This window comes from Olea europaea, unplaced genomic scaffold (genome assembly GCF_002742605.1).
Source record: "Olea europaea var. sylvestris unplaced genomic scaffold, O_europaea_v1 scaffold1126, whole genome shotgun sequence".
NCBI classification, from domain to species: Eukaryota; Viridiplantae; Streptophyta; class Magnoliopsida; order Lamiales; family Oleaceae; genus Olea; species Olea europaea.
This window is the reverse complement of record NW_019228637.1, coordinates 454,497-465,797: the sequence shown is the minus strand read 5'-3', so window position 1 is coordinate 465,797 and position 11,301 is coordinate 454,497. Positions and strand designations below refer to the sequence as shown.

The window sequence follows — 11,301 nt, the reverse complement described above, 5'->3', positions numbered from 1 at the left end:
TATGACCATACTAAGAGCTACTGCAATAGATTCTAGTGTTTTCGATTATTGTGAGGTTGCATTATGGTTTTTCATTCTGTTCTCATTTGTTTGTTTTCGTAATGAATGAATTGGCTACGGAAATATAGGGTGAGGTCTCACTCTATGCTTTTATATAGAAGATATTATTGTGGTGGGTGAAGTTCAACGGGGACTCATTTATAAATTAAAGATATGGAGCGAGCATCCTGAAACAAAAATGATTTGAAATTTATTGGAGTAAGATATTGTACTTGAAGTGTCGTTTTTGTAAGGAAAAAGTGCTTGTGGAGATGTGGTTTAGATTGAAGACCTTGAAATACGCAAATGTGGCCGTTTTCAATATTTATGCTTGACAATTCACTAGGGAGGCATATCTCAGTTCACGTTACTCAAAAGATTAAGTTGGTTAGATTACTAGAGAGGTGTCTATGGATTTTGTGAAATCAACAAATTTCTGTAAGAATCAAGTAGGAAGTATAAGAGACTGCTCTAGAACCTGCAATTTCACAGGGGACCACTTCTTGGGCTAAAAAAAAAAATCTCCGTAAGTTTAGTGTGGGCTGGGATTAGAATGTTGAATGGAGTTGCTACGGAAAAAAATAAAAAAAATAAATAAAATGAAGAGATAGAGTAAGAGATGAGCATATAATTGAGTTGGTCAAAGTGACGCTAATTGATGATATATATTATGAGAACTAGTTGAGTTGGTTTGACTACCTTCAACAAAGGCAGCTAGTTTGCAAAGTTAGGAAAAATGGTGGATCTAGCATAAATAAAAACCTTGAGGAAGAGGTTAATCTAAAATCACAAATGGATGATGTCTAATTTTCCAATACTTGATAATTGATATTATATTTACATGTTTTCTAATTTTTGGTTCAAGTGAAGCAGGTGTTAATTCAGAAGCAATAGTTATTGCCTCAGTAAATTAATATGCATATTAATAAATATATATTTATTATTTATTAAGGACCGATTTTTCTGATTAGTGCCTTCTTAATGTTGTCCAGTCATTTAGCTGTGTACATAACATCTTCCTTTTTTTTTGGATGTCATGCTTTTTTTCTGATATCTGTATGTATATTATGGAAAAGCACAGGGGTAGCACACAATCACTCGAGGATTGCTTTTGGGAGGCGTGGGCTTGCCTGTGTTCATCATCAACCCATCTGAAAGTGTGATCCATCTTTGCTAATTCAAAATCGTCACTTGATACAATGTAACAATCTTTATATTGCTAAAGCAACATTGAAGTAGTAACTGTTGCTGTTTGCAATCATTCTTTGCCTTCAATTGCAGCAAAGAACTAGAATTGAACGTGTTATTGGCTTTATTCTTGCCATATGGGGAATACTGTTCTATTCTCGCCTCTTGAGCACAATGACAGAACAATTTAGGGTAAGACTTGCAAGATGCTACCTTTTGCTAAAGCTTATAATACGCAGGGTGACCCACTGACTAGAATTTGGACAGAATAATATGTACAGACTCAGAGAAGGGGCACAAATGCAAGTTTTAGAGACGGATCATATTATTATCTGTGGAGTTAATAATCGTCTGAGCTTCATATTGAAACAGTTAAATAAGTATCATGAATTTGCTGTTCGCCTAGGCACTGCTACGGCTAGGTAATGACTCTACATGAGCCTATATATTTAGTCACACACACACACACAGAATTTTAAATAAATGCTAAATTTGTTTTATCTTAATCCATGTTTGCAGGAGACAGCGAATTCTTCTTCTATCTGACCTTCCAAGGAAACAAATGGACAAAATTGCTGACAATGTAGCTAAAGATCTTAATCATATTGATATTCTAACAAAAAGGTACCGTGAATGTTTTTACCACTATTTGAAGACATTATTTAAACGATATATACGAGACCCTTTTCTAATACCTGAAGTAATAGATCAAGTGGCTCGACAAGATCTGAGTTCAAATATTGCCGCCACCTACTTAATGAAATTGTGCACAGATTAGGCTTTAATGGGAAAATGAAATCCATGAAGACATGGAAGAGCATGTTGAAGATAATATATAAATAATATACGTGATCTATTTCAATAGCTTAAGCTTTTAGGTCAAATGTGGTTCACCACTTGTAAAAATCTTCCAGCACTCTTCCCCTTAGTACATAGAAAAATTGAAAAGATTGAGGAGTGCGACGGACGTTTTGGAAGCACAAATTATAGTTACCAAATCATGAATGTTCTTTAATTGAAAATGGTAGTCTAAATGAGCTTCCAATTGTTTTTTGATGTTGTCAAATTGATTCTGTTACCGCACGACTAAGCAGTAACAAATTTGCTGGGACAAATGAATTCAGTTGTCAAACATTTGTGTGAGCATCTTGTATATTGACCTTGGATTTCATTAGTCTCCCTAATTGATGAAGAAAATCTTGGGGCCTGAATGCTAGAATTTGTAATTTTGAACATGGTGCATTTTGTAGAGGAAGGATCCCTATAAGTTGTTGGTCTTTTGCAAATGTTTACGTACATAATACATATGTAGGAACATATGTACTCTTTTAATTATTGTCCATATGCTATACTTGCCAGACCCTTGATTACAAGTTACAGACTTACAATATGCACTTCATCACGATTCTTGTCTTTATAATGTCACTCCACAACTTAATTGAAGAAGAAAATAATATTTATTATGCATTGTATGTTTTCCTGACTGCTTTAATATTGGATTTAGTGAATTTAATTTCCATTTTGTAGATTTTGATTTAATAAACATTTAAGCCCCTATTTGGTAATAATTTAAATCCTGATTTTAATCTAAGTCAAAGTCAGCAATCAATTTTAACAACATATTTAATGGGTCCTACAACTTTTCAGCCATACATTTTATCAACTTTTATCAAAATCTATTAGATATCTGATTTTAATCCCTATCAAATAGGGGCTAAATGTGAACTGAGAATCGTCAGATTGTGTTTGAGTTTGTCTACGTCTGCTGATCCACTTCCAGTTCCCATATTTAACAATATTGTTCTCGTTACTTATTTAATTCATTGATACTTTAATACATTTCCTGTTGCTACCCTTTTTGAAAGCGTTTTTAACAGCTGAAAGTACAATTTTGCTGGAGAGGAAATACAAGTAGAATAGCTGGAAGATACAGTTTCCCATATTTTATGAATTGATACAATCATAGCCACTTGCGCATAATTAGGTTGTAATAAAAGTTTTCTGCTTCCTTTCACAACTGACATATCATCTGCTCATGCAGTTGCAGTCTAAGTTTAACGAAGTCATTCGAAAGAGCTGCAGCTAGCAAGGCACGTGCCATAATTATATTGCCTACAAAAGGAGATCGGTAAGAAGTTGATTGATCCTGAGCAATTTTATTGGATAACAGAATTGCAGTAAGCCGTTGTTTCCTAGTTCTCTGACCCTGTTGCATGTGTGTGGGAGGGAAATGGAATTAACATAAAGAGATTTTTTTATTTTTATATTGAGTTAATTTTATTATTTTTACATTTAAATTTAGATAAAATCCCAATTGTAGTTTCAATTCTCTTTTTCGAAACCATAATTGCCTGTAAAATTGAGAAATGTTCCATAGGTTTAGCAGCCAGTTGAACTACTGAAGCACATTCCATTGATAAAATGGATTGAATTTAAGTGGACTGGATTAAATATGAAAAAGAAGTTAAATTCTTGTATATTCTAGAACAGTCTTATACTATGTACCAAACATGCTCTAATTTGGACAGAAAAGGCAGATTGAACATTTAATACCAAAATTTCTTGTTTCCATTGTCCAGATGATATTATTGGTGCCTGCAGTTTTTCAAAAACCGATGGCCTTTGTATAACAGAAAAAATGAAACTACTGCCATTTAATTGAGTTAGGAAAGATGAGATTGTAGTTCTTGTTGCTGATGTACAACATATCTGGCTGCCCATTCTTAGTTTCTAAATTTCATTCTTTGACCTCTAAAATCTGTGAGATCCTGGACCTATTACAAAATCAAAGGTGACTTCGGCCACTACTTTTTTCACGGAAAAGGCCAACAAAACTATAATCTAAATGTGCGTATTGATACCATGAATACCCATGTCATTGTTGCAAGACAGTCCAACAAAATGAAATTCATAACTAATCTTGACTTAACAAAACTCTATGCAATAGATCCTAACTTTTAATAGGAAAAAAGATTTATACTGTGTAATTCTTTTTGTCTTGTACACAACCACATTCTATGCTTACGCTCTTAATCAAGTATTTTCCTGGCTTAACATCATTATATGACTAAAATTAAAAAGCTTATATTTATTTCAATTTTTAATATCAAATTAGTAATTCATTAGGTACGAAGTTGACACGGATGCATTTCTCTCTGTACTTGCTCTCCAACCTCTGCCGATGATGGCCTCTATCCCCACCATAGTTGAGGTAAGTTGCTGATAAACTGGTCTTCATTTCTGTAGGATGAGTTGAAATTTAACTCTTGTGGTGCAGGTTTCAAATTCCAACACCTGTGAGCTTCTGAAATCAATTTCAGGATTGAAAGTTGAGCCTGTGGAAAATGTTACATCCAAATTATTTGTTCAGTGCTCTCGGCAGAAAGGACTTATAAAAATATACAAACACTTGCTCAATTATCGAAGTACTTACATTTCTTTTCCTTCAGAGTTGCTATTTTTCATTCTTATTCAAATTATTACCTATGGAACAGTTATCTTGGGGCCTTGTGGTGATTGGAAAACATGTTAAATTTTTGGTACCTCCATTTGGATTTGCTAATATTGGTAGAAAATTAATACTTTCCATTAAAAATTTCCATTCTGTTGGTTTGTTTCTTAGTCAGTAGACTGCCTCTTAGGTTTGACTCTAATATCACACATAGTTTCTCTGTGGTCCCGTGATGCAATGTGCTGATAAATTTTTTATATTTTAAAGCTATATCCCAATCTTTGAAACATATCCTATCTATTTCTTACAATCCTTGTCACAATTTGGCAGAAAATGTATTCAATCTCTGCAATTTTCCGAATCTAGCAGGACTGAAGTACAAGCAATTAAGACGTGAATTCAAAGAGGTAAATCATTCCATATATTTTGTAGTTTCTTACGTTTGTTGAGATATCTGGACTTAGTTTATTGTTGGCTAATTTCTTATTCTTTAATATCATTCCAGGCTGTTGTTTGTGGCCTTTATCGGAGTGGAAGGATATATTTTCACCCAAATGATGAAGAAGCTTTAGTGGAAACTGACAAAGTAAGTAAATATTGCAGATATTTCATGACTTTGCGTTGCATCATGAATAAAGCAATTCTCTGTTTCATATACCATCACCTTAGATGAAAATTCAACACTTAATTGTGCTAACTTCACTTGTTGGGAGTCCTTTATTTCGAAACTGTGCTCATAACATTGTTGTGCCTTTTTGTCAATTCTATGCATTGGTATTTATTTCTCTATCAGCATGAAATCTGTTCAATAAAACCTCTGTTCAACTATTCAAGAGTCAAACGAGTGACAATACATTCAATGGTAATGGTTGCAAATTGCATAGCTAGTCCTTATTCCCAAAAAAAATTATTTTGAGCCTTGTCAATTTAAGCTCATCTTTACGATTCCCAAATTCATCTGAACTTCCAGTTTACGTGTGCAGGTGTTGTTCATTGCACCAGTACATGGAGGGAAGAAACTGCAAATCACATGTTCAAATGATGTTGAAGAAAATGAGAATTATATTCATCATCATGAAACTAAAGGGAACGATGAATTTTTTAGCCGTACATTGGATCTTACAAAAAAACGACTAGCAAACATAGTAAAAAGACCAGCAAGATCAGGGTCAAAGGTATACCATACCAAACAAATGGTGACTCCGATTATAATTAGGTTTGATATTAGTGTTTATATTATTTGAACTTCTGAAAACAGGCATCGGATTGGTTGCAAGGTCCAAAAGAGTGCATTCTAGTGCTTGGATGGCGCCCTGATGTCATAGAAATGATTGAAGAATATGACAATTATCTTGGACCCGGCAGTGTTGTGGTATTATTTTGTTTCTTTAAGCTTTCTTTAGGTCATTTACTGTTTCACTGTTATGGCGTCATCTAAATCTGTTGACTTCAAAATGCAAGCCAAAAAATTGTCGGCCACCTCCTTGTTTAGTCACGTTTTTGGGCCACCGGAGCTCCAATGGAGGATTTTTCTGGTGGTGACCGCCGTAATTTAAAGTTCTAGGAGATGTAGAACAAGAATTTGGTAAAGATTTATAACATTGCTTGCTAAAATCACCCATTATTTATAGATTTCCTAGGCTCTGGGGCTTCTTGGTCTTTTTGCATCATTTAGACACGTCGATTTATTATTAGTGAATCTTATGGAAAATCGTTGTTCCATGTCCTGCATCCTTCTCCCATTGAGTTGGTTGTTACCTTCACAAGACTCCCTAAATCATCTTTTCCACATGCTCTTATAACCACTTTCGCAATGCAGCGCTTCCCTTAGGCTGCTAAGTGGTTAACAAGATGTTTGTATGCTTCCCTTTGAGCAGACAACCATTTTCCTTTAGTGCTTTCGGTTTCTCTAGGCTTGGTGGTAGTTCAACCATCTTAAATGTTTTGGTTAGATTGTGAGGCTTCAATCTTAAATGTTTAAGTCTGCCTAGGTGAATGATAAACAGAGCTTCGCGTATGCAACTATATTAAGGTAAAGATATTCTGAACTTCTCGTGACGTCGTTTTGATTATGTTCTTGCCACCCTTTCTTGTGTCCTCATGGGACTATTCTATGCCACATAACTGTACATAGTAACAAAATCATAGATTACTCATGAAATGGCAAATATTTATATTTGTAGCTTGATCTCTAACAATGGCATCGAATATATGTTATCTTGGTCGGAGTTTTTGAGATGATATCATATGCTGTTAACACTGACATTTGCCTATTACTTGACTTGATATGCCTGTGTCTTTGAATACTAAAGTATTTCTTATTTATTTATTTATTTATTTTCTGAAACACAATCTCTTCATTAACTAAACTTGCCATTCAAAACTGGCGAAATAAAGCGAGAATACAAGAAATCCATCTGGAAAACATCCAAAATTAAACAATTACATGATGCAAGCTCCTGGGACACTCTGTTCCCCTCACGGGAACAAAGTATCATGCCCCATATCGACTAGCATGCAACGAAAATCTTGCATAAGCACCACACTTGGTGCAAAAGAAAAATCAGCAGTTAAGTTGTTCAAGTGTGCAGAGAATCGCGTTCTGTTTCGTGCATATGGATTCCATTCTGCTAAGCGAACAAGAGCTCCTCTAGTAAAGCCACCGCCTCTGCATCTTCTGATCTTAGCTGGCCTGAGTTTGATGTTGCGATGGGCCAAGCTGGATTCGCCACTTATAGCCCATCGTCTCCAGAGAGGCATTGCTCTCTGTGTATTTCTTGGTCCATGTGCATCATGGGCCTATGCATCCCTACCCAGATGCTAGTAGATTAGTGTAACAAATGTCGTGGAAAAATACGATATATTTAGCCATAACATGCGAGTCTTTTATTCTAGAATTGTATGGGCCTACATGGTTTACCATCGAATGAGATCAAGTTTCCCACAATTTATTCAAGTCGTGGAAAAATATGATATAAATAGCCATATAACATGCGAGTCTTTTATTCTAGAATCATACGGGACTACATGGTTTACCATCGAATGAGATCAAGTTTCCCATAATTTATTCAAGTTCATCGCTGTCCGTATTATATTAAAAACTTCAGATATTATTGGGTCCCATCATATAAAACCTCTAACATGTTCTTAAATGCACATCTGCAGGAAATCTTGTCTGATGTTCCATTGGATGACAGAAACAAGGAAAGCAAGCTTGCTGGTCAAGGGAAACTTAAAAATATTCAAGTTTCTCATAGGGTACCGTGCATCTTTATAGGATTTGACATATAAACTAATCTTTTGCTTCCTACTTCATCCACATCCCTTTACCTGTTGATGTTCTTTTCATGTGTTGCAGGTTGGAAACCCAATGGATTATGAAACTTTACAGGATACCATCGTCAACTTTCACAGGTCCTTCAAGAATGATGAAGATATTCCCTTCTCTGTGGCCGTAATATCAGATAGAGGGTGGCTAGTTGGAGGTAAAACGGATGTGATGTTTGTTCGGATTTAAATAAGTGCGATTTTGATTACTTCTTTTTGTTTAGATTCATCAAGGGCAGACAAGAATTCTGCATATTCTCTTCTTCTTACTGAAAATATCTGTGGTAAACTTGGAGTGAAGGTATGGATGCTTTAATACAAGTATTAATGTTATTAACACCTATTCTGAGTGTTTCAAAATCTCGTTTCTTTTAGTTTGTTGTCATATAAACCTTGGACCAGGATTTTTTGTCTTCCCTATTTGATGGTCTCAAACACAATCACTTCTCAACAAAATTTTTTCTTTTCATTTAATAACATTATTAAGTGTTCATTTGGAAATCTCCCTACCTCTCTTTCCACATCTCACAGGCTTGGCAGGTTCTCATGGATTTTGAATCTTTTCTGTTTTCTTCAGTATGTTTTACTCCCTTTTCAAACTTAATTTGCAGGTGCAAAATCTTGTTGTTGAAATTATTGATTCAAAATTAGGAAAACAGGTAACTCTTCCTTTTATGGACCTGAATGGTTTTCGACATTAGTATATGAGTTTATATTCTCTCTTTTTGAAGCAATCTTTGTTGTACAGATAAATAGAATCAGACCGTCCCTGACTTATATTGCTGCAGAGGAATTAATGAGCTTTGTAACAGCTCAAGGTTCGAAAATTATTTTGCGTTCACTTCTCATAAAGTGATGTATCAACAAGATTTCACTTGACAATGATAAACTTCATTTTGTTTGACAGTGGTGGAAAATAGTGAATTGAACGAGGTTTGGAAAGACATTCTGAATGCAGAGGGAGATGAAATATATGTAAAGGTATGATGGATTATGTTCTATCTCATACTTGTACATGTAAAATACCTTCTTGACAAGGATGAAGAATAAGTTTAGGTTGCTAAGTTGTGAAATCTATGAAGAGTCGATTACACTATGAAGCACAGACTTGTGTTGATGTCCAACGTATTGGACGTACACATCTTAGAGACTCCGCATAGCGTCTTACTTTTTTTTTATTTAATTTATAAATTCTTACACGAATGGGACATGGCCTTGACGCACTTTATGCACTTATCACATGACATGAAGTATAGTTTCTTCAAATTTTTAACTGGTGAGGGTCATGAACCTGACACGTCAAGGACATGACAAACCTCATTTTTAATTATATCAGTATAGTCATAATGTTAGGACCAAAATGCTGGAGGTTATAACTTAAGAGGTTAGTTACAAAAATTATTGTTTTGACTTGGTTATCCTTGGTGCAAGTGTTATAGAGGTAATGAACTACATAAATAATTAACAGCCAAGCTACTCCTATAGAAAAATCGTGTAAAGAAACAGTACAGAATACACACATGCAGGAGTGGGTGGGAGTGTCTGTAAGTTTTCTGTGGATCATTTTTCTGTACAACCGAATTTTTCCAATAATTAATTAAGAGCATGTCAAATCCAATGTGGAATTATTTATAAAAGAGATAAACATAGTTTAGTACATATATCTATATAATGTTGGAAATATGAAAAGTCGTCTTAAATCTTTAATGTAACATAACATATATTCTTTGTCCTGAATAACTTTAGACAAACATTTTATTTCATATTAAAGGACCTTTAATATAACATAGCATATATATTTAGCAATTTACCGATAATTATTACTATGTGGAGGCAAGTTCCTTAGTACGGGATCTAGAGAATTATAACTTATTACAACGTGAAGTTTATTCTTATTTATAATTGGCTTGAGTTGGCACCAAATTTTTTTATGACTACATGGATGTTAATTTGTATCACTATAGAGAGGTCGTACTGCAATACATTTAGATAAAAATTTTGAAAATAATTACATATACTATATACACTTATGGATATATGAATACATTTATTTCATTTGCATTAGTTATACAAAGTACAATCCAAACTTTTATATTCATACATTATATAGCCACTTAAAATCCGGAAGATTAAACCTATACTTCGACTTGACGCATACTGTGTCCTACTTTTTTGAAAAGTTACGTGTCCTCACATCCACATTGTCCGTGTCCTTATAAGTTCTTTCTATCATTGTTTTTCATTGGACAGGACATTGGCCTCTACATGATAGAAGGGGAAAATCCATCATTTGCTGAGCTCACTGAAAGAGCACATCTAAGAAGAGAAGTTGCCATTGGTTATGTGAAAAGCAACAAGAAGGTACCCATCTTTCGTTAGGGTTGATATTGATTAAAATGATCGTATAGTAACGAAAGAAAGGATTGATGCAGTCGACCCCGAACTTATTGGAAATAATTTTCAATTCTTTGCAGGTTATAAATCCAATTCCCAAGTCAGAACCTCTATCTCTTGAACTCACAGACTCGCTGATTGTGATATCTGAACTTGAAGGAGAACAGCCAGTAGTTATGTAAAATCCCTTTATTATCATTATTATTATTATTATTATTATTATTATTATTATTATTATTATTATTATTATTATTATTATGAGGTTCTTTTTACTGATACTGAGAAGTAGAAATTAAAATTTATTGTACAGAGTTCAGGAAAATGTAAATTCAGGGATTAGTTACATGTTGAAAATTTTCCATATGGAAAATTGATTATTTCTGATTTTTTGAAGAAAAATGGCCCAAAAAATAAAAAATAAAAAAAATCTTGAAACGTTTGCAAAATTGGTTGATGGAGTTTTAAATTAATATTGGCATATTGAATCATAATTTGAGTAATTCTGATTGTACAGAATTCATTTTACAGAATAAAACCATCTCTCTCACAAAGGTCGGCCCCACTGCAAAGGCCAATGTAATAAAAAATGATAAAAAAAAATTTGACCCCACATGGAGTGAGACTTTTGTAAGAGGTTTGTGAACTGGGGGTCTCTACCCCAGCTCGGCTCTTATAATTTAATATTCGTTGGATTCTTCAATAGAGATTAAATTTTTGTTTTCTTACCCCCTTAGATATCTGTTTAATTATTAGTAGTTTCACGAAAGGAGACCAATCTGACTTTATGACAACGTCAGATTAATGTGTACATCAATTTGAAAGGTTACAAGTAAATAACACGAACCGCTATATTTCAAACCTTTATACCCCATATTCACTAATGGTTCTGTTTGAAAAATTTT

At 34.1% G+C, this 11,301-nt stretch overlaps 1 protein-coding gene across 4 annotated transcripts; it reads left to right on the top strand.

Annotated features, from left to right (window-relative positions):
- The first annotated feature begins 1,091 nt into the window (after nucleotides 1–1,091).
- Nucleotides 1,092–10,792, top strand: LOC111373406 (putative ion channel POLLUX-like 2). Of its 4 annotated transcripts, none has more exons than XM_022995949.1 (20): nucleotides 1,092–1,196; nucleotides 1,321–1,419; nucleotides 1,495–1,649; nucleotides 1,747–1,851; nucleotides 3,269–3,355; nucleotides 4,354–4,438; nucleotides 4,505–4,652; nucleotides 5,009–5,085; nucleotides 5,184–5,264; nucleotides 5,662–5,853; nucleotides 5,937–6,050; nucleotides 7,844–7,936; nucleotides 8,037–8,163; nucleotides 8,230–8,306; nucleotides 8,617–8,664; nucleotides 8,754–8,823; nucleotides 8,913–8,986; nucleotides 10,256–10,366; nucleotides 10,480–10,588; nucleotides 10,631–10,785. In XM_022995949.1, the coding sequence occupies exons 1-19, from the start codon at nucleotides 1,098–1,100 to the stop codon at nucleotides 10,579–10,581; spliced, it is 1,944 nt and encodes a 647-aa protein (XP_022851717.1). In that variant the 5' UTR covers nucleotides 1,092–1,097; the 3' UTR covers nucleotides 10,582–10,588; nucleotides 10,631–10,785. The 4 variants fall into 4 exon arrangements, with proteins under 4 accessions (XP_022851717.1, XP_022851716.1, XP_022851715.1 ...); XM_022995948.1 differs by having other exon boundaries at nucleotides 10,480–10,595; nucleotides 10,638–10,785; XM_022995947.1 differs by having other exon boundaries at nucleotides 10,480–10,792.
- Nucleotides 10,793–11,301: the final 509 nt, after the last annotated feature.

Excerpts from the sequence above, each read along its gene's own strand:
- LOC111373406 (XM_022995947.1), top strand. The coding sequence starts at position 1,098 with ATGTATATTATGGAAAAGCACAGGGGTAGCACACAATCACTCGAGGAT. Across the intron at positions 1,852-3,268 it reads ATTGATATTCTAACAAAAAG|TTGCAGTCTAAGTTTAACGA; the intron begins GTACCGTGAATG and ends CTGCTCATGCAG. Across the intron at positions 5,854-5,936 it reads CAGCAAGATCAGGGTCAAAG|GCATCGGATTGGTTGCAAGG; the intron begins GTATACCATACC and ends TTCTGAAAACAG.